Source organism: Pteropus medius, unplaced genomic scaffold, assembly GCF_902729225.1.
Source record: "Pteropus medius unplaced genomic scaffold, Ma_sr-lr_union100, whole genome shotgun sequence".
Classification (NCBI taxonomy): domain Eukaryota; kingdom Metazoa; phylum Chordata; class Mammalia; order Chiroptera; family Pteropodidae; genus Pteropus; species Pteropus medius.
This window is the reverse complement of record NW_024345861.1, coordinates 2,500,815-2,524,376: the sequence shown is the minus strand read 5'-3', so window position 1 is coordinate 2,524,376 and position 23,562 is coordinate 2,500,815. Positions and strand designations below refer to the sequence as shown.

The 23,562-nt window shown below is 35.3% G+C and overlaps 1 protein-coding gene and 1 pseudogene across 1 annotated transcript in view; one reads left to right on the top strand and one right to left on the bottom strand.

The window, feature by feature from the left end:
* Positions 1-23,562, bottom strand: part of TENM1 (teneurin transmembrane protein 1) — a 1,050,723-nt gene that overhangs the window by 632,177 nt on the left and 394,984 nt on the right. The window contains exons 6-7 of the mRNA XM_039874688.1: positions 14,152-14,412; positions 9,847-9,903 (exon numbers count right to left, since the gene is read on the bottom strand). Of these exons, the coding sequence (XP_039730622.1) occupies positions 9,847-9,903; positions 14,152-14,412 (318 nt within the window). The remainder of the gene's footprint in view (positions 1-9,846; positions 9,904-14,151; positions 14,413-23,562) is intronic.
* Positions 18,952-19,444, top strand: LOC120612243 (60S ribosomal protein L21-like; annotated as a pseudogene).

Sequence of the window (23,562 nt, the reverse complement as noted above, 5' to 3'; positions counted from 1 at the left end):
CAGAAAGAAGATTTATTATATAAAGGTCTCTCTTTAGCCTGTTACAAAGAAGGCACTTTTCTTTTGGTTTCAAGTAGGTGGTGTCCAAGCCTCTTGGATCTCTGATTTATATACTGATTTATATAAAGCCTAACGTCTTTTATTTTCTTGTAGATTTTAATAACATTCACTATTTTCAGTTTCAGTCTGTGTCTGTGTTAGCAACAATTTCGGTAGCATTTGCTCAGATTCCCCTGGTTTTCCGTGGTGATTGGTCTCAGAGGGTATGAGGTAAGGGCTCTCTGATTTAAGGGTTGGGGGCTGCAGCTCAGCCTTGGTTTTGCAACCAGGGCTGGTAGAAATCAACTTTTTTTTCTCTGCAGTCTTGTTCCACTTCTCTGCTTTCTGCCCTGATGACTGAGTCCTGCTTCCAGCTGCGTAGAAAAGTCTTAGCATTTCCAGGCAGGGCAACTTCCCCCATCCCCCTCCTTCTGCAAGGAGCTCTGGCGGCTGCAAGAGTCAGCTTCTTTATTTGCCCTAGTCCACTGCCTGACACCCGAGATTCTGACCTTTAGTAGCTCTTATGCACAGATCCCATGCTCAGATGCACTGGTGTGCAGCTTTAGTGTTTTTTGTACAATTTTAGATGTTCAGCTCATTGTTGTTTCAAGAGGAGAGATCTGAGGACATCTCTCACTTCACCATGTTTTCCCAGAATCCCCATATTCCTAAAAGTATTACTTTTATAACAATAAAACTCACGAAAGTATAGTCGACTTAATTCTGAAATAGCTGGTATAATTTCCATTTTCTCTAAAGTTATTATTCCAAAAAGAAAATAACTAGGATATATACATATATATTTTTTTCAACTACTTTCTTATAAGTTATGGGCTATTCTACATTGTCCTTAATACTCACACACACGCACACAACACACACACAGAGAAAAATAAACTGCAATCTCAGGAATATCTATCAACAGTTAAAAGATGCATCGTGCAAGGAAACATGAGTAGTTTAATTCAACCTATTCCCAAACCCAGAACACGTCAACCAAATTCATATGTTCTATTACAAGTGAAGTATCATTTTAAATTCAGATAGCAGTAATGTCATTTTATTTTCAGTAAATATAGGCTCAGTCACTTTTTCTTACATTTTCTAAACTCTTTTTAAAATATATATAAGATATCTCTTTATGCATATTAACTCATATTTGCTTTTTCCATATTACTTAATGTTTAAAGAGTAAATGATAAAACAGTATATCAAGATCAATTACAAAGAATAATCTAAATTATTCTAATTTATTTTAAGGTCTACATTATTTACTCGGTATTTAACTTCTTTCACATTCAAGTTTTTTTTTCACATAAATGTATGTATGATGTATACTGCCTGCTTGCACAACATACATTTAGATTCATTATTTGTGTGTAGATATTTATATTCGAATTTAAAATTAAAACAAAATTTCAAGTAGTTTATTTTTATAATTGAGGACATAATATTGTTAACAATCATATCTGTATTTATATCTACATCTTTCTATCTATCTACTATTTGTCTATCTATTATCTATCTATCTATCTATTATCTATCTATCTATCTATCTATCTATCTATCTATCTATCTATCTATCTATCATGTTCATATACTTCTATAAGCCATAATGTATGGATGATTGAATCTGACATCTTAAATATATAAAGTTCTATATCTACACACAGAGACACATCCTATGAGCCTACATTAAAAGGCAAATGACAAACTGGGAAAATGCATAATATATGACCATAGTTTTTTTTACTCTTAACATATGAGGTGTTCTTGAAATTAGTAAGAAATATCAAAATTCAAATGGAAAAATGAATGAAGGATTTCAATGAATAATTCAGGGAAAAGACATGCAAATGATCCATTAACATATAACAAGATGCCCAAGCTCACTCAAGAATAAATTGCAAAATAGCACAAAATGATATAATATTTTATCTAGCAGACTGGATATTAGAAAACATTTATCATTGCCAGTATTGATAAGGATATGGGAAAACAAGTACATTAGGAGTATATAGCATTAGTAGGAAGACGAATTGGTTGTTTAGGGGGGAAATTTGGTAATATCCTTGGCCCATCATTTCTACTTCTAAGAAATTATCCAACGGGTATATAAAAAGATGTGAACAAGGTTGTTGAGCACAGCACTGTGTTTAATATCAAAGCATGGATATCTAGATGCCCATAAACAGGGGACTAAATAAAAACTGACATATACAAAAAGAGAATACTATACAGCCATGGAAAAGAATGTAGCAGACCTATACTTAAAATATGGGAAAATATCCAAGATATGATATTAATTTTAAAAAATTATTGGACTTTCTAACAGATATTATTCCATTGGTACATGTACAGAACATCTAAGGAATGATACATAACACTGTTAAAACTGGCTACTTCTCAGAGTGGCTCTTGAAGTGTAAGAGAGACGATTTGTCACTTTAAATATGTTTTTACTGTTTTAATATTTAAACCATCAACTTTTATCACTTTTATACTGAAAAAATATTAATTAAAATATTAAATTAATTAAAATCCTAGAAAAGAGTTAAGTTAAAATGGCGTAGATGATAGAAGCTTTGTTCATCTCCTCTTGCAAATACATCAAAGTTGTTACAGAAACATGGAGCAAATAGCAAACAGAGTTGCCTGGGGTTTAGATGAACAGAAGCCCTACAATTGGAGAAAGAAATAAGAAATCACCCTGCAACTGTTGGAGGTAAAAGGGGTGAAGACGCGAGGCTGCCTGGTCCCGAGCTGCTGAGTGGGACAGAGGCTATGGCAGCTGCAGACACTCCTCTTAAAGGGTCCATGTCCGCTAATGGACTTTTGCAGTGACGTCCTCACTCGCTCTGAGCACCAGCACTGAATTGGCTACTCTGGGAGCAAAGTGATTTACAGGGAGACACTAAGCTGTCAGAGCGAGGGCTGGAGGCAAGGCTTTCTCTGGGGCAGAAGTGCTGGTAGTATCCACTGTTCCTCTGTTGAGCACTGCCACCTCCCTGGGTGTGGACCCGCTCCTTCACTGCTGAGATGTCATCAAACTGGATAACAGAGGTTGCTCTGTCCAGAGGATTCCCTGAAACTTCACCTCCCTCCAATCCCAGCCCTACACAAGCTACATCTAGTTGTGTCCTTGGTGACTTCTGTGCCACTTGCTGAACAGCTCCAAGACTCACACTAGTGGCAGCTGACATTGGTTTCAGGCATGGCTTCTTGAGGCAACTATAAGTATAGTATTCATGGATTACTTGCTGAGTCTTAGCAGGTGGCCCCAGAGGGACACAGGCTGGGGCTAAACTTGGCCTGCAGCTAAACCCCTCTCAGGATTGTGCCACTGGATATCTACTACATAAAGTCACGCTAATAAGACGGGGAGAATTAGGAGCTTTGCTTAGTACATAGAAACACAGAAAGGCAACCAAATGGGAAGACAAAGAAGCAGAAACCATATGAGAAAACAGAAAGGAGATTCAGGAAAAATGGAGTCAAGCAATCTAACATGCAGAGTTCAAAACATTGGTTATAAAGATGCTCAATGAATTTAGGGGAAGTGTAGATGAACTCAGTGAGAACTTTAACAGACAGATAAAAAACATAAAAATGGAAACAGAAATTATAAAACGGAACCAATCAGAAATGAAGAACACATTATCTGAGATGAAGAGTATATTAGAAGGAAGCAACAGAGTGGATGAAGAAGAAGATTGAACCACCAATATAGAGGATGGGGGAGCCAAGGACACTCAATCAGAATGGCAAGAAAAAAGTAACCAAGAATAATAATAATTAAGGAGCCTATGGGACAAAATGATGGGTAACCACATCAGTATCATAGGGGTACCTAAAGAGAGAGAACAAGAAGTTTAAAATATATTTGAAGAAATAATGATGGAAAACTTCCCTCACCCAGTAAAAAATATAGACATACAATCCCAGGAAGCTCAGAGAGTCCCCCAAAAAATGAACCCAAAGAGGCCCACACCATGACACATCTTAATTAAAATGCCAAAAGTTAAATACAAAGAGATTCTTAAAAGCAGCAAGAGAAAAGTAGGGAACACCAATAAGACTGGCAGCTGATTTCTCAAAAGAAACTATGTAGGTCAGGAGGGCTTGGAACTAAATATTCAACGTGATGAAAACCCAGGATCTACAACCAAAAATACTTTATCCAGCAAAGCTACCATTTAGAGTTGAAGGACAGATAAAGAGTTTCCCAGACAAAAATAAGCTAAAGAAATTCATCAACGCTAAGCCCATATTACAGTGAATGTTGGAGGGACTTCTTTAAGAAGAAAAAAACATGTATCAAAAACATGAATAAAGACTGGTAATAACCACATATCTATCAACAAGCACCTCTAATGGAAGAAGAATTAAGTGTTACAATCAAAAGTTAGAGTGGCTGAATGGATAAGAGAACAAGACCCCTACATATGCTGCCTATAAGAGACTCACTTCAGATTAAATGACACACACAGATCAAAAGGAGGGGGATGGAAAAAGATATTGCCTTGACAGACCTAGAGGGTATTGCACCGAATGAAGTAAGTCAGATAGAGAAAGACAAATACCCCATGATTTCATGTACATGTGGAATCTAAAGAACAAAGTAAATGGTGATAACAAAATCAGAAACAAATTCATAGATAGAGAATATTTTGAGGGCTACTATACAAGAGAGGGTCGGGGGGATGGTGAAAAGTGGCAAAGGGATTAAGAAGTACAATTAGATAGTTACAAAATAGACATGGTATATAAAGTGTAGCATAAAGAAAATAGTCAACAATACTGTAATGAATATGTAAAGGGGAAGAGGAGTACTAGATTTAGTGGGTGATATGACTGTGAGTTATATAGATCTCAATCGAAACTAATATATTATTGTATGCCAACTATAATTGAAAAAAAAACATTGAATTGTACAATGTAAATATGAGCAACTAATTGCTTATTATACTTCAATAAACTGGGGGAAAACTTACAGAAAAAGAAAATAGAAGCTTGTTTTACCCACTTTATAATGGCTTAAATTTCATAATTTTTTAAATTGTCTTATAGTTGTTTTCCATTATAAGATTATCAGTCACCACAGTTCTGTCTGACCCACAAATAAAGTAATCTCAATGATTTACACACTTCCTCTGATTGTGTAACATGTCCAAAGGAGCCATTACAAAGTCAACTGCACTGTCTTATACTTGTCTAATGGGTCCAATAGAGCCATTAGGATGTCAGTTATATGGCAGGGCTCCTGCTAAAGCTATTACCCAGTCATTGCAATGTTTCACACACTTTCTTAGACATTCAGATGCTTCCCAAGAAACTGTTATCATTGCTATGGAAGTGTCCTGTATAACTTACATGACTGGGGTAAACAAAGAAGCAAAGGAAAAAAACGTAAAACGAACAAATTCCCTCTGTTAAATACACATGAATGGCATCACATGGTCGAATATCAGAAGGACTAACTCCTCAATTGTGTATAACTATTACAAGTCATTAAAAAAATCCAGGTGTTAGGCTACTCATTTTTTCACAACTCCTGCTCTTCCAATGAAGTTAGGGCCTGATAATGATATATGCATGGCTGTGATGGTATGATGTTTATTGGTAGCACATGGTATTTTACCGAGTTTCTGTGGTATGCTGTACAGAAGCAATAGTGAGCAGTACTAATGGATTTGGGGGCTGTTATGGGATTATATCTTCCCCTGTAACTTCCTGAGTAGCACATAGGGAGCTCAGCTGCCCAACAATCATGAAAACAATGCTTCTGAGTAGTTGAAATCCCAGTTCTACCTTAGGGGTTATTACAGTGGCAATAGGAAATACACTAGTACAAGTTAGCCCTCAACAAAGTCTGAAGAGCTTCACTGAATTTCCTCTCACAGTCTTCTATACTTAGCAGAACAAAACTGTTGACTATTAAAATGTGGTATTTTTAAGGTAAGACAAATGAAAGGAATTTTACCCAATTTTGAACAAGAAGAAAGTAGGCCAGACTCTGCTAGTTTAGAGTTTCCTGAGATACTAGATGTTTCAGAAGCTACATTGCATGTCTGGCTAATCCTTGATAAGAGAGAATTCACTCTGTAGCACCTACTCCATAGTACATACATAATAAATTCTTGCTGAGCATAGATAATAACCACAACAAACATTTATTGACCATTTAATATATACCAGGCACACTATGAAGTATTAAATATCCATTTTCTCATTTAATTCTCATACACACACACACACAAAAACTGAAATAGGTAATTTCAGTTTAACAAACTCCATTTGACAGACAAAGAAACTGAGGTTTGGAGAGCTTTTGTTAACTGTCCAAGGACACACAGTGGTAAGTAGCAGAAACAGGGCACAAACTTAGGTCTATCTTATACCACAGTCCATGTTCTTAACCACTGACTATAAAGACCATTATTTATTTAGATTTTATTAATATAACCGTTTTCACTTTAGTAAATGGTTTCACATCCCTTGTCCTCTCATAGTGAGCTGCATATATCTTTATCATGGAACTAACTAAACTGTATTCAAATTAACTCTTTATCCTCTCTAGTAGACTTCTTTAGGTATATATGCACACTTGACTCTGCCCTGCATTGAAAACTGCTCCAAGACTGTAATAGGTCACTTTCCAGAAAGCAACATTTGTATTGCTGATATTACTCTCTGGATATAGCTGATAGGACCAGTGGTAGACATCTCCTCAAGATGGAAAACATTATTCTGTCCTCTTGGAATTTAGAAATGGCATTGAAAAATATTCAGTTATTCTCAACTTCTTTTCCAAACAGAAGAAACATAAACTGGGAAACTTTATAGGGTTTTATGCCCACCTTGTACATGGAGATTCAGAGAAAGTCAATCTGTGGAAACAAGACTGAAGGAAATGGATTCAAAAGTAAGAGGCAAAGTCTGGGCAATTCTGCTGATCTAGTTCCTTCTTGTGGTCTAGCAACAGTCTTGCCCTGGTCCCATGAAGCATTCTCATGCCCTTTTAATAAATTTGGTTTTCTGTTTAAGCTACCTGAAGTTGGTTTCTGTTACCTGCAATAACAATAACAACAACAACAAAAATAAACAATCTACAATACAGATTCCTTGAGGTCGAGAATGGTGTACTGGTCTTTTATATAGCACTAGTCTCCAATACAGAGCATGGAAAAGAAATAATTTCATTGCAATTTGTCTTTTATTAGTTAAACATTATAAATGGTTTTTCACTATCATTTCCCTCTATTTAGCTTCTTGATAAGCAATTTCATTTTCATTTTTTATAATCCAACTGTTTCATTTAGGCCATATGTGAAAGACACATTATTGGAAATTGATTATTCAAATTTAGCTGCTGATACAGTTTTTCCCTCCAGTCTAATGTACAGTCAAATGAAATTACTGAGGAATATCCTAATCACTGAGACTGATGCTCAAGTAGGACTACCAAATCCTTCTAAAAATGCTCATTAAATTATCTGTCAGAGGCAGAGTTGTGGGTTAGATGATCAGAGGGTTGACCCACTGTAGCATTTCTATCCTTGGAAGATCAGAGAAGATATACAAAAATATATTATCTCTCTGTTTTAATTTGTTCCCTCAGAGCAATGCACGTTTCTCATTTATTTAGTACCTATTGTGTTCCAAATCCAGTAGCTAAGTATTGAAGCTAAAAGAGTGAATAAACAAGGCCCTACCTTCAAATAGCTTCCTGTTAGTAGTTTTTAAAATCTCTCATGAGGATAGAAAACACATAACTCAAGTATTAGCCTATAATGAATAATAATGTTGGTAGTAAGGTGAAATGGGAGTGGAGAAGGAGTAAAATGAAAAAAAAAGCATATGACCGATATCAAAATATCCTGCTCATAGGACTCAGGATGAGGGTAGCTTGAGTACATCTGCATTTTTCCAATTAGATCACTAAGTATCAGTAGACAACAAAGAGTTTACTTAGGACAATCGAAGGAATGGAAATAAAGTGCATTCATGTTCTGAATGCCCTGAGAAAGCTAAGAAATCCAGAGTCCCTTCTGTTACCAGATGCAATCCCTGCCCCATGTTTCAGGCCTCTCAGCCCGTGTTTCTGTGCTGAAATTGAGGGTCATTTATTTTAATTCTCCTTGGGTTATAGCATGTCAGAAACTTAAATATAATTAAGGGTAACCAAATAGTTTATAAAAATGAGAAAAAAAATTTTAAAGGCTTCTTCAATTAATGAAATGAAAAAAAGAAGTCCTTATAGAAACAATTTTGGAAAGGTAAATAGAAAATTCATGTCATAATCTCCTAGATGGAGAGAATTGAAAGTGTCTTTTAAATCTCATCTCCAAATCTCAGTTGAACAGTTCACCCAAATTAACAATTTTTCTTATTTTCACTTTTCTCCCACAGGAGTGAGTCTTAAATCATCTTAAGCTAGTCTATGATATTGTGCCCATCACCTCAACAATAATCTAAAAATCAGAACGTATATGAAGACAGAAACAAAATAAAATGTCATTGACACGGAGGCATAGAGAAAGGGTGGCATGGGGTCTCAGAGAGTGAAATACATAAACCCTAAATATTTTAAGCCATTTCACTATTTTCAGATATAGTATATGTAAACACAAATTAATGAAATAGATGCCCTGTTAGGCCTGCTTTCATGAATGGATGAAATCAATGAGAAATAAAGTTACATCTGTATATAAACATCGAGATCAACTCATTAAAAATAACTTATTTCTTCAAATTAGCATTCTTTTAGAAAAACCATTTACACTTTTATTTCAATTCAAATCTCCTCTGTAAGAATCAATAAAATGTTGCAGGCAGGTCAAGTCTGGTTATCACTAATTGAAAATTTATGAAATCTAAATTGGTAAAATCTTCCTATATGTCATAAATAAGTTTCCAAAATGTATGCTCCTTATTAAAAATTAGTAATAAAAGTCAGAATAAGACTTACAGAACTGCAAGTAAGCAGAAAAAAGCTATTCAAGTTCATGTCTTATACACACATGTAATCCAAGGGAGGAAAAAAAATGGCTGTTTGGAAAACAATCAATTGCATTTAGCTAACTGGTTTCTGAATTGCTGTTTTAACTGTTCCTCCTGTGTAAAATGTAGATAACAATAGAATCTGTTTCACAGAGTGGTCATGAAGATGAAACAAGATAAAGACATTAAAGTGTGTTTGGAACTTGTGAAGTGCTGATCACTAATAATAGTGAACATGTTGCAAATAGTACACCTCATGGAGGAATGACACAGCATAAATACAGGTTTACAGAAAAAAAATTAACATTTCTTTCATTTGAAGGTGTTATTCATAATTGATGACATGAACATAGTGTAATTGTAAAGCCAAGCTGGAGCAGCTGAAGGAAAAGATCAAGGCTATTTGGTAGGAGGCATTGCAAAGTTATGACAATATCCAAACTATTCGAAATTCATAGCTAGACCCATGCAACTAATTGTAGATAACACAGAAAGCCATAAGGCCAAACTCAATCCAACCTGATTTAAACTTATGCTCCCATGCAAAATTTATGTTCCTCTCTTCCACCTTAAATCTTGCTTGTCCTCTTCAGCACCCCTTCACCCCCTATAACACCAATAAACACACTTGAAGATTTCCAGAGGTAAGCAAACCAGCAAGCTGCCAAGGAACTGATCTTTGACAAGTTTATTACCCAGGCTTGTGTGTTATTTGTCAGAAGGGTAGGGTTTCACTTTATGGGGTGAGCGTAAGGGATGGAGTTAGGTAAAAATAATGGTGGTGAAATATTTGGAAACACTTGCCTTGAGTAGATCCAGCTTGAGCCTCCATATCACAACAAACAGGAGAGAATTTAAAACCTGTAATATTAAAGATTTTACTAATTAATCCTTGGTAAAATCTTTTGGGAATTTCTCGAACTTCAACCCTTATCCTTCATCCAGAGAATTGTTTAAATAACAGTTTCAATGAAATATGATTTACATACCGTAATGTTCACTCTCTTTAAGTGTTTAATTCAGTAGTTTTTAGTATTTTCAGAGCTGTGCAACCATCACCTCTACCTAATTCCAGAACAGTTTCATCACCCGCAAAGAAATCCCATGCCTAGAATCTTGCAAGAGTAATAGACTAGTAGAGCCCCATGGGGAAACTACTTTAGGTTTTTTTTTTTTTATTGTTTCAACCCAGTGAACTGGCTGTAACTTCATATGTCAGGCATGATATCAGGGAGAATAAGAAGTCTTGGCAATACAAGAGAATTATCTACCACCTTATTTCACATAAATTTGGTTATTAATTTTCATGTTTGACAGTTGAAGCCCAGAAAACTGTAGGGACAAGTACAAGATCTCCTAACTTGCATCCTAATACTCTTTCACTTACATAGATGTGGATACATAAAGTCAAAATGTTCCATTCTCATTTCCATACTTTACTTCTTGCACTTGTGGCAAAAGTCAGAAATACATACTTAAAAATAAACTAAATATATCGAGACTCCAAGAATGATTGGTGATATTACAAAGTGTTATAGCCTGTCATTTAGGAAATTGTATTCTAACTAATAGGCAAATGGTCATTCTTGATTATATCCTGGGGCCAATGTTCCCCATGGGCTGAAGAATGCAAAGGACATGATAGAAAAATCTGCAAGTATAGAGCTGTTGGCTACCTCACGCCCACCTGAGAAAATATAATCAGCTACTGCTACCATGCCTTCTGGGTATGGTGATAAAGACCTATAAAATTTAAACAAACAGAATGATTAAGAATATAGATTAAGACTGAGGGGAAAAGATAGCATATATGATAGAGGCTTTGTTCATGCCTCTTGCGACCAAATCAAAGTTGTGAAAGAAACATGGAGCAAACAGCAAGCAGAGTCACCTATGGTCTAGATGAACAGAATCACTGCAACTAGGGGAAGAAATAAGAAATCTCCCTGCAATAGTAAAAGATAGGAGGGGGCAAAGACAGGAGGCTGCTCGGTCCCCAGCAGCTGAGTGAGACAGAGGCTGTGGCGCTTGCAGCCAGCACCTATGGATATTCCTAATAAAGGGACCGTGTCCACAACCCGACTTTCATGGTGATGAGCTAGCTTGCTCTGACACCAGCACCAGGATAGGCAGATCAAGGGGCACCAGGGACTTATAGGGGGACACTGAATTGAGGGTCAGATATGAGGCTTCTTCCAAGGCAGAACTGCTGGTGGTATCCATTGTTCCTCTGTTGAGTCCTCCCCCTCCCAGTGTGCAGACACAGTGCCACCATAGCTGAGACGTCATCAAACTGAAAAACAGAGGTTGCTTCACCCAGAGGACTATCTGAAACTCTGCCTCCCCCAACTCATGGCCCCACTCAAGTTACATCCAGTTATATCCTCAGTGAGTCCAGTGCTCCTTCCTGAGCCAACTCAAAGACACACACTAGTGAACAGCTGATCTTGGTTTCTGGCATGGCCTCTTGAGGCAACTATAAGCACAGCATCTGTGGATTGCTTGCTAAATCTTAACAGGTGGTCCTGGATGGGCACAGGCTGGGGCTCAACTTGGCCTGCAGCTGAACCCCTCTCAGGACTGTGCCACTGGACACCTACTACACAAAACCATGCTAATAAGACCGGAAGACTTAAGAGCTTTGCTTAGTACATAGAAACAGACACAGAAAGGTGGCCAAAATGGAAAGACAAAGAAGCAGAAACCATATGAGAGAACAGAACAGAGATCCAGAAATAATGGAGTCAAGCAATCTAACAGATGCAGAGTTCAAAACACTGGTTATAAAGATGCTCACTGAACTCAGGGGAAGTGTAGATGAAGTCAGCACGAACTTTAACAAAGAGATAAAAATTTTAAAAAATGGAGATGGAAATTATAAAAGGGAACCAGTCAGAAATGAAGAACACATTATCTGAGATGAAGAGTATATTAGAGGGAATCAACAGAGTGGATAAAGAAGAGGATCAAATCACTGATATAGAGCATAAGGGAGCCAAGGACACTCCATCAGAACAGCAAGAAAAAAGAAGCCAAGACTATAATAATAACTTAAGGAGCCTATGAGACACAATTAAATGTAAAAAATACCCATGTCATAGGGGTCCTGAAGAGAGAAAACAAGAAGTTTAAAATATATTTGAAGAAATAATGATGGAAAACTTCCATAACTTGGTAAAGGAAATAGACATACAACCCCAGGAAGTGCAGAAAGTTCCAAAAAAGAGAATTATCTACCACCTTATTTCACATAAATTTGGTTATTAATTTTCTAGGACCTAAGGAGGCCTACAGCAAGACACATCATCATTAACATGTCAAAGGTTAGATACAAAGAGAGAATCTTAAAAGTGGCAAGAGAAAAGCAGTTAGTTACATACAAGGGAGCATGCATAAGACCGGCAGTTGATTTCTCAAAAGAAACTATGCAGGACAGAAGGGCTTGGCACAAAATATGCAATGTGATGAAAACTCAGGATCTGCAACCAGAAATACTTTACCCAGCAAAGCTTTCATTTAGAGTTGAAGGACAGATAAAGAGCTCTCCAGGCAAAAATAAGTTAAGGGAATTTATCAACACCAAGCCAGTATTACAGGAAATGTTGGAGGGACTTCTTTAAGAAGAAAAATACATGTATCAGAAACATGAATAAAAACTGGTAATAACTATCAACAAGTACTTCAAATGGAAAAGAATTAAGTCCTCCAACCAAAAGATAGAGTGGTTGAATGGATAAGAAAACAACACCCCTACATATGCTGCCTACAAGAGACTCACTACATATGCTGCCTACAAGAGACTCACTTCAGATTTAGTGGAACACAAAGAGTAAAAGGAAGGGGATGGAAAAAAATATTGCCTTGATGGACCTAAAGAGTATTGTGCTGAACGAAGTAAGTCAGATAGAGAAGGACAAATACCAAATGATTTCATATACATGTAGAATTTAAAGAACAAAGTAAACAACAACAACAAAAATGGAAACAAACTTGTAGATACAGAGAATATTTTGAGGGCTACTAGAGTGGAGGGGGAATTGGGGGAACTGGGAAAAGTGGCAAAGGGGTTAAGAAGTACAAATGAATATTTACAAAATAGACATGGAGATACAAAGTGTAGCATAAGAAAAATAAACAATGTAGTAATAAATATGTAAGCAGGGAGAGGGATACTAGATTTAGTGAGGTGATCACTTTGTGGATTATATAGATCTCTACTCACTATGCTGTACAACAAAAACCAATATATTATTGTATGCCAACTATAATTTAGAAAAAAAACTCACTGAATTGTACAATTATGAGCAACTAATGGTCTATTATACTTCAATAAAGCCAGATAAAAAGAGTATAGATTAATATGTTTAATAAGCATTAATGTGTTTTTTATGAAAACATTTTGTTCTTCAGTATGGACAGAAGTGCAGAAATAAAATATTTTAATCTCTTCCCAACAAATCAAAAAGATAAAACTCTTCCATTTCTAAAAATTGTAAGAAAATAATATATAATTACAATTTAGTGATACTGCTATTATTACTTATTGTCTGGCAAATGGTTGATGTTACTTTACCTTTCTTTTTAAAAAATCATTTCAGCCTAACCTGATTAATTTGAATCTGTCTGTATACTCGATAAGTTAAACTGACTCAAAATAGAAAGCATATCCAGTACATCCTTGCCAAATTGTTCATCTCATTGTTCATATATTGACATAAAGCCAAAGTAAATGAAATGAGTTCTTTCTATAATAAATGCCATTAATATGCATTGGGAAGATGAAAATAAAAGTAATAAATAATAATAATAATTATTATTATAAAAATAATTATAATAATTATAATTATAAAACATGCTTAATATTGCTGACTACATGAGATTATTTCTCTTGGGGGTTCGCCAGGAAGAAAAAGTATTTTATCTATCATAGTAAATAAATGTATCTATTTGCCAGATCAAGGTACATGACTTGTCCATGAGACTCTACTAAGTTGCATTTCCTTTCTGCATATTAATGAAAAACAGTCAGACGAAGGAAAAGAAAACAAATTAAAGCTAAAAATTGCATTTTCTCTGGGTTTTACTAAATAGTATATAAATTTCTATTACCATTCTCCGCATCAGACTTCCTTTCATGGTCAGTGTCAGTCAGGGACAATGCAGAATTAGCCCGGCTGGACAAACAGGAACTATGCTCTGATTTCATCCCTCTTATCCACATTCTCAGTGCATGGTCAGGTGAGGCAGCTCCTTCTGTCTCTGTGTCCACGTCAGATCCCATCTCTAGCTGGTAGCCATGCTGAGAAATACTCTGCATGTCTGTCTGGTAGCCAGAGCAGAGAGTGTGAGGAGATTCACAGAATTCCATCTCTGAGAAGAAACAGTTCAAAGAAAAAGTTTAGCAGTATGAAGAAATACCCAATAAAATTCCACTTTTTTGTCCTCATGTCCCCCTCCCCTATTGCTAGTAATTATGTGTTTTTGCAAAGTTAGAATTCTGGCCTTTTTATTTATGGTATGTAGGATTCTGTGCTTATTTTGCACTTCTTTGGCTTAAAATTATGCTCCTGTTGATTCTTACAAGGTTCTAGAAAAAGCATGCTCAAAATAGCTTTATAGCTACAATTTTAGCTTGCACAAATGTAATGAAATAAGTGAGTGCAGAGGAGTATAAAGCATAGAAAGCTGTCCTTTAAAAGATATTTTGCTTTCAGGAAGAATATATATGCTTTGTAGAGCACACCTATGCTTAAAATATTAAAATTATTGGTCTTTTTAAGCATTTCATACACATTAGTTAAGAATAAATAATTTATTGTGGTAACTGATAAAAAAAAACATTAAGTTTAAATACACTAAAGTATTTTCTTAAAACACATTAATCTAACCTCCAAAATTACAAGTACTTACCATCATTACTGCCCATCATCTCCAAAGGGGTGAGGCTTACTTTATCCTAATTATTGTTTCATTCTTTCTTTCAACAAATACATTAAAAATATTCAATCATATATTGCACCTCAGCAACACTTCATGTTTTGGATTCATTCTCTTCCCCTCTAAGTCTTAGTATCATAAAATGTTTCATATCTTAGATATGCCATAACAAATCTCCCACTTTTACGGCTGAGGAAAATAAAGTCCAGAGGGTAGATGTCATTTGTCCATAGTCCATGTCAGATAGCAACAGAGCCCTTTTCCCTAAACACTCATCTGGGCATGGTTTCTGCTAGAAGCCAATGAAACCTCATCAACTTATTGCATGAATATTAGGCATTCAGTCTTATATTCAATTTTGCATTCAATTATGGCAAGGTGTCAAAAAGGGGGAAAGATGCTTTAACAGTCCCCAATAACTTAATGAAAAATGACCTCATGCCCAGACATGTCATCTGAAAAGGCCATGGAATACCTAGATAAGGTAATCCTGGGATGTTTATCATTATATAGAATTTTCTCAAACTGACATCAGAGACAGGGTATGTCATTTGGCCAGAAAGAAGCTTAAATGAGTACATCTATCTAATTCTTGGCACATATCAATAAAATACAAATCCTAAAATGAATTTAAGTGTTTGAATACAGAAAGTGCTAAAATTTAGACAGATCATATACTAGAAAGAAGAGTGCAGAATATGAATATATATTTTAAATAGCTATTTTTGTGACATATAATTGTCAAACAAGGGATTGATGAATCAAATCTTAATGCTTATTTAATAACCATTAGGTATCAGCACTGTGCTCTGTGAAGCATATTGTTAGCAAATAAAGCTACTATAATGTATTAGGAAAATTCGATTGTAATTTATTCTTTCAGGTTATAAGTCACTGCTGAGAATGTTACTTATGATTTCTGTGAGGAATATCATTAAGAGTAATTCTATTTTCTACAAAATTTGTCTAAATTCCAGAGGTGTGATGTTTAAAAAAATAGGCATATCAAACATAAAATCTTATGAAACTGTACTTCTCTCTGACATAAAGCTGAAAGTAAAAATCCATTTCACCTGATATAAATCTTAGTGATCTAGAATATTGCCATCAGTTAGTATTCATGCCTCTTAATTTTACAATCCTTAAATTCATTATCCACTCCTATTGTGCAGTTGTTGCTACAGCAACGTGATAATAACCTGTAAGCTTAAAGCTATAAGACACAAATTTTATACAGGCTCGCATTCACAAATTCCTTAATTCCCCTAGACCAGTGGCTCCCAAACTTCAGCAAGCTTCAGAATCACCTGGAAGGCTTTCTAAAGCACAGATGGCTGTGCTTGTCCCTCAGTTTCATTTTCTAATTCAGCAGGTCTGGAGTAGGGCCCGAGATTCTGCATTTCTAAGAATTTCCCAGGAAAATTTTTTTGCTACTGGACAAAAGACCACGATTTGAAAACTATTGCCCTAGAAACTTCTCTGAAGTCATTAGGAGACAGGGAAAGGGGAGAAGTGAGGGAAAAATACTTTATTGTGGCATTACCAAAGATTTTGCAGCAACAAGCTCTAATTCTGTATAGAGAAACAAGAAAGCATTTAAACTGAATTACTGAGAAGGGTCCCCATTTATTTTCCATGGATTCAGGGCACTAATTAGGAGATTCACTTTTAAAAACACAGACTTGCATTTATTTTCGCTCATACAATGGCATATGAGATGTGACTTTCCAAAGATTTTAATATGAGCATATGAATCACAGTAAAGACGTTCATTAGAAAAGGATGAATAAATAAAAATACACAGTCAATTTGTCATTCCACATAATGAAATATTAGATAAGGTTAAAAAAGAAGACCCTGGAAGATATAACGAGAGTTCTTCTTTGTTAAAGAGATTTTATTCCTATTCAAAAAAATATATATATGTGAATAAGGATTTGTTCCATTCTAAGGAAATACATTGTAATATGATAAAAAAAAAAAAAGATTGTGTAATATATTTACTGGAGCTATACTCTGATTTGAATAAAAAGAAAAACCACAAATTCTCTAATTAAACAGTAATATAAAAGTACACTTCTTTGTAAATATATAATTAAGAAAAAAAGAAAGGAAAAAAACATTTTACTTATTTATAGTAAGTGATGATCATTGAACTGCCTCACTTCCCTTTCTTGAAATCAATATTACCATTGTAAGTTATTTCTTTAAATACACAAAAGTCTTGGTGGTGTTCAAAATTCCCAAAGGATTTTTCTAGAAAGCACTTAAGTGGTTGTTTTTAACCTTGCACATATAACCTTGTTACTTAAAATACTACATATGCCTAGAGAAGATAAAAGTTTTATTGGATTTATTATAGATCTATTCTTACCAATACACTAGCCAAAAGAGAAATGTTAAGTACAATCTAGGATATCTACGATTTAAATGGACACACTAGTACTACCATGAGAAGTTTAACTACATTTCAAGTATAAACAGATACTGATGTTGTCAAATGAATGATGTATTTGGAATTTTACAGACATGTATTTAATTTTTATTGTAAGAAAAATCTATTTTGCAGCCTTGTAAGAGACAAAATATGAGCAGAATAATAGAATTTAAATCCAACTTTTAAAATGTGTAAAAGATTTGAAGACATGCATCACAAAAAAGAGGAATGACCAATAAGCAATTGAAAAGATGCTCAATATCACTAGTAATCAAGAAAATGAAACTAAAATCACAATGAGATACCACTATAGACCTACCAGAATGGTTAAAAAACATTCTGACCACACCATGTGTTGACAAGAATGTGGTGAAACTGCTGGTGAAACAGTAGAATAGTACGACTACTTTGGAAAACAGTTTGGCATTTTCCTCAAAAGGTAAACCTATACTTAACAGGAAATCGATGCACTTCTAGACTTTAGATCAAAGAAAACTTCTTTCTACACAAAAATCTGTACTAGGTTGTTCATAAGTTTTATACATAATAGTGAAAAGGCAGGAACAACTCAAGCGTCCATGAATAGCTGAAAGAATATACCTGTGGTATATCCACACAATGGAATACTACTCAGTCCTAAATCTGAATAATCCTTTCATATATAACAAGGTGCATGGACATCAAAATAATTACGCTGAGTGAAAAAAGTCCAACAGAATGTCTACATACTGTATGTTTCAATTTAAATAAAATTCTAAAAAGTACAAACCAATCTACAGTGATGAAAAGTAGATCAGTGAGGGAGAAATGGAGAACAAGGAGTACAAAGGAACTTTTAGGATGATTTAAATGTCTGTTATCTTGATTGTGGCTATAGTTTCACATGTGTATATGAGCCAAAGTTTATCATATTGTATATTTCAAGTATGCGTAGTCTATTATACTTCACTTACACCTCTCTATTTATTTTAGTGGATTATATACCATCAGATAGTAAGACAGTGAAGAGACTAGAGAATAAGTCAATTTTCATAGGTGGAACTTAAGGTCTCTCAGCTAGCAGGAGGCCCTGCTCCTTTTCTCCTCGTGAAAGAAAGTACATGTAACATTAAAGAAAAGGTAGCCAACATGCTATCTTGCTTATATCTAAGCATGAGGCAATCAGGGCCAACTGATACTTGATTTCTTGGTGACTTCTAGGGAGTACTTTTTTTGTAGGAACATAACAGATGAAAGCCATTTTTAGGGGGGATACTAAGATGAAAGAGATCACTGAGGAGCTTTCAGCAGCTAAGGAACATTCTATAGCTGGGGATCATGAGACTAAGTTGAGTGGATCTGGCACATAGGATCACTTTAGGCCTCTATTAATGCTAATAATTTTTTTTTTCAAAAAATGTTATGAAGTACTGAATAAAATGAGCTACTGTATTTTCTCTCTGAATCTAAGGATTGATCTTCAGCCTGGAAAAGCCATTTATCAAAATTTAAAGGGCCTTTCAGCTGGAACCACCATCTTCCAGTAATTCACCAAAATGACCAATACAAAGGGAAAGAGGAGAGGTACTCGCTACATGTTCTCTAGGCCTTTTAGAAGACACGGAGTTGTTCCTTTGGCCATATACATGCAAATCTATAAGAAAGATGATATTGTAGACATCAAGGGAATGGGCACTGTTCAAAAAGGAATACCTCACAAATGTTACCATGGCAAAACTGGAAGAGTTTACAACGTTACTCAGCACGCAGTTGGAATAGTTGGAATAGCCTTAACAAAAAAGTTAAGGGCAAGATTCTTGCCAAAAGAATTAATGTACGTATTGAGCATATTAAACACTCTAAGAGCTGAGATAGTTTCCTGAAATGTGTGAAGGAAAATAATCAAAAAAGAAAGAAGCCAAAGAGAAAGGTACCTAGGTTCAACTGAAGCACCAGCCTGCTTCACCCAGAGATGCACACTGTGTGAGAATCAATGGAAAGGAGCATGAGCTTCAGGAACCCAGTCCCTATGAATTCATGGCACAATAGGTGTTAAAAAAATAAAAGACCTCTAATTGAGTAGGTGTCCCCTCCTCCAAAGAAATATTTAAAGAAAACTAACTGTCCTAATTTTGGGGTGATATCTTTACTACTCAGATTTAGTGTTGTTTTTTTTTTCCTTGTTCAAAGATGTGAGGTGGTTTACTATGCAACAAAGAGTATAATTGTTAGGAAACTGCATCTGTTGCATTATATTACAGTTAAGCTCATGGGAAGTCGATCACTCATAATTGCATCATAAATAGCTGTATTTTAAGGATCAAGGACTTGCATTTGAAGCCTGCTACTTAAAAATAGATTGTTTAAAGCAAAATAATAATAATTAATAATAATAATAATAATAATAATAATAAAATAAAAACTTAAAAGGGAAAGTAATAGTTATCTGTATCAGTGTTTTTCTGGAAATGCCATTTCTGAGTTTCTGATAAGCTCAAGACTTAGTTTTTGTTAAAATTCTACCCATCCACACTTCCTCTAGAAAGAGAGCTTTAAGGCATCACACTCCAAATAAATAATTGGAGGTCAAAATCTGTGATTAATCTTAGCCATGACCTGAGTGATTTGGGATATAACTTTAAAATGTATAGTCTGTTTCCAAAATAAGGAAGAGGGAGAGGAGATAAAATTATTAGCTAATTACTGTGACTCATAACAAATCTTATGAATTATATGCAAAAGCAGATGTTATTAATTAGCCATGTGGTTTTTCTGAATAAGTCACTTACATCTTGGGGCCTCAGTTTCCTCATTTGTAAAACGTTCAGGTCTAATTTGAAATAAACCTTTAGGTAACTCTCATATTCTAAAATTCTGTAATTATAACTTGAGCTTGTTATGGTAAAATGTGAAAATGTTAACATTTTCAAATGGGGAAAAGGTTATTGGTTTTATAAATAAAGGTGCTATTCATACTTCTATTGTGAAGGATAATCATATATGTTAGCAAATTAAGATCTTGTGTCATGAGTACAAGTCTGCTATATTAAAGTATTGATATAGGCTAGGTATCCATTGTAAATTGTGAGATTAGTGATAGAGTATATAAAATATATAATGTTAAAAAGCAACTGAGTGAATAGTTATTCATTGAACATAAAATCATCAGTTAATAAACATGGCTACTGCAAATAGTACTTTATAGTACAATGAATAAAAATTCACATAATTAAAAGTTCTTACTGACCCACTAATAATTCATTACTGGTTCCAGGGAAAGTGCAATGGATTATCAAAGACTTAAGCAAGACACACAAAGACAGAAAGAAATGAGCAACACTAGATAGGAAATAATTAATTTTCACTACTAGGTACACAATTTTGTATTTCTCAGTTTGGGGCTTTTAAAAGAAAACAATATCAAATTGTCAAACAAATAAGTTAATGTAAGTTTGCTTAAACATAGCTCCACTGAACACCCACTCAATTTCAAGTAAAGAAAACAAAACAAAATAGACCTCTGATTTCTCAGTCTTAGAAAATTAGCCCAATTTAATTTCCTCTTTTACTTTGTGAAAAAGTTTTATCGAATTCCACAGAACTGAGCATTAAGCAGAGAGAGCAAACAGGATCATGGCATGTCCTTTGCCAAGGCCCAAATGACAACGAAGTAATAAAGGCACCACCCAGACCTGGCATGTATTTTCTGTTGCAGGCTCATCAGCCTTTTCTGGGGAACAGAGATGAGACATAGAGTGCTGTCCATGCAAAATGGAATCCTGCAGTTATCAGAGGACTTAAAGAAAATAACTAAGCTTCCTGAAGCCTAATCTCCCCCTTATAGCTCCAAATGCACCCATTATCCCAGTACTCAGGGCCCACCAATTACTCCTTACTATTCAAGACTTCTCCATCTGTCAGCATAGTGAAAATCATGGCAAAAATTTAGGCAGAGTTAAAGCCTGAAGTAGTATGCCAAACAATATTGACTAACTGGAGCCATCTCAGACATAGTTAAAAGACCATGTTAATGGATGCTCTCAGAAGTACAGTGAGTTGCAAATCTGTAAAAATGGCTCAAACCAGAGAATGACACAGAATTATAGCATAAAGGAGATGAATTAAAAACTTGGAAGAAAACATCAAAAGGGACTCCAATCATATTTAGAGAGATGAGAATATCCTTCAACAATCTAATGAGGAAGAAAATTTGAGGTGGGAATAAGCCAGTTCTATTTCCTTGAACTAATCTTAGTACAGGGTCCAATTTTGACTGTACTCACATAAGATGGAAGAAATTGTTCTAAAGCTAACTCAGACAACAGTTACCACTACAATTAAAAAGGTGATGCCTGTTCCACAGTTTTCATAACAACAACAAAAAAGAGTCTGGTAAAAGAATCAAGGACTAAAAAAGATGGTAGGAAGTCTGAGACTTCAACAGAAATTTAGATCAACGAGAACCTGCTCATGTTCCCTTAATTTCGACATTTTAAATGAAAAAGAGACTTCATGACCTAAATGAGAAATTTTCAGGGCTACTGAACAGTGCAAATGCATAGTGCTCAGTGGCCCTAAAAACTTCTCATTTCTTTCCTGTGTTGGTCCAATTTTCTGGCTGTTCATAACACTGTGGTGCTTGAATCCTTATTGACCACCATGGACTTCCAGGTATACTTCTTTATTTTCATTATGTTCACTAAACACATAAAGCTGTTAAGTGTGTGTGTATGTGTGTGTGTGTGTGTATGTGTGTGTGTGTGTGTGTGAGAATTTTAAACTATATTAGTCTGTCACACAATTTCATCTAGAGAAGGAAGACCAGTGAGCTAAAGAAATAAATGACCATGAAAAATACTTACAAATGCTTCAAACACACACTCATAAATGCAAACAGTGTGATTTCTGCAACATTCTACACTAATCTGTAAGCATTTATTTTGTGATGAGTAAGTAAAAATGCCAAGATAGAACTGTGCACCAGAGTCGGTGTCCAAAAACTACTGAATAAACTAAGTTCTGCTCCATGAGGGGATTCTTCTCACCATCTTTCAAAGGTGCCCTTTTTATTTTTGCCTCTGTATCTCTGAATATATTGTCTCAACTACCTGGAATACCTTCCTCTGATTTTTTACTACTCTAATTCCTAATATCCAGCCTGTGTCTGTACCTTCAGAAAATATGCTTTAATTTTGTTCTTCTCTCTCATTAATCTTACCCTTCTCTAGAACATTTCTAATCTTTACTACATAATTTTATGTCTATATATTTCTTTTTTTCTTTATACTTACATCATCGGTATTACCTCTTGAATTAGATCTCCAGATTTGAGAATGTGTTCTAAACTTTTGGTATCTCTCAAAATCAAATAAGATAATTTCTTCAAAATGTTGTATAATCTATGAAGTACTACATAGATACAAGGTACTATTTCATTCTCCCCAGGCCCTAGAATAATTCTAGACAAAGAACGATCATTAAATACCAAAGTTTCGAAGTCAGTAGTTAATATGAAACCACTTTCAAAACGGTTAAATTATTGAAGAAAAATCTGACACATATGAGATGGTATTGCTTAATATAAAACAGGATCTACCAATGAAAATTGAAAAACTGGGAGTGACATCAGAAACATGGTGGAGTGAGAGACATCCCCAGATCTCTACCCTTGAAACAACAATATGGTAGACATCCAAAACTAATAAAGAACACCAAACCTGCACACCAGCACATCTGAGTGTGGGATATGCAAACAAGAGCTACCACAGGTCAGAATCCCAGGAGTCTGGCAGTAGACTGGGAGAAACAAAGAAGCTGCCTCTCCTGGCTGGAGCTCCCTGCAGGAGGAGGGGGAGGGAAGAAGCCACAGCAGGTTCATTAAACAACTCTTCCTGGGAAACCTATGAACTCCATGTGGCCAACGGCAGTGCCTAAAGATCAGGGCAGAAAGCAGAGAAACAACAGTTGATTACTAGCCACGGTAGCAAAACGTGAGGAGGAGATGGAACCCCCATCCACCAACCGAGAGGGGCCCTCTCCACATATCCTCTAAGTCCGAACACCTCGGAGCCTCAGGGGAATATGAGTAAATGCTACCAAAACTGTCGCTAACACTGGCAGGGACAGAGATTGAGGGTAATGAGCATGATTGAATATTTCTAAGAAAA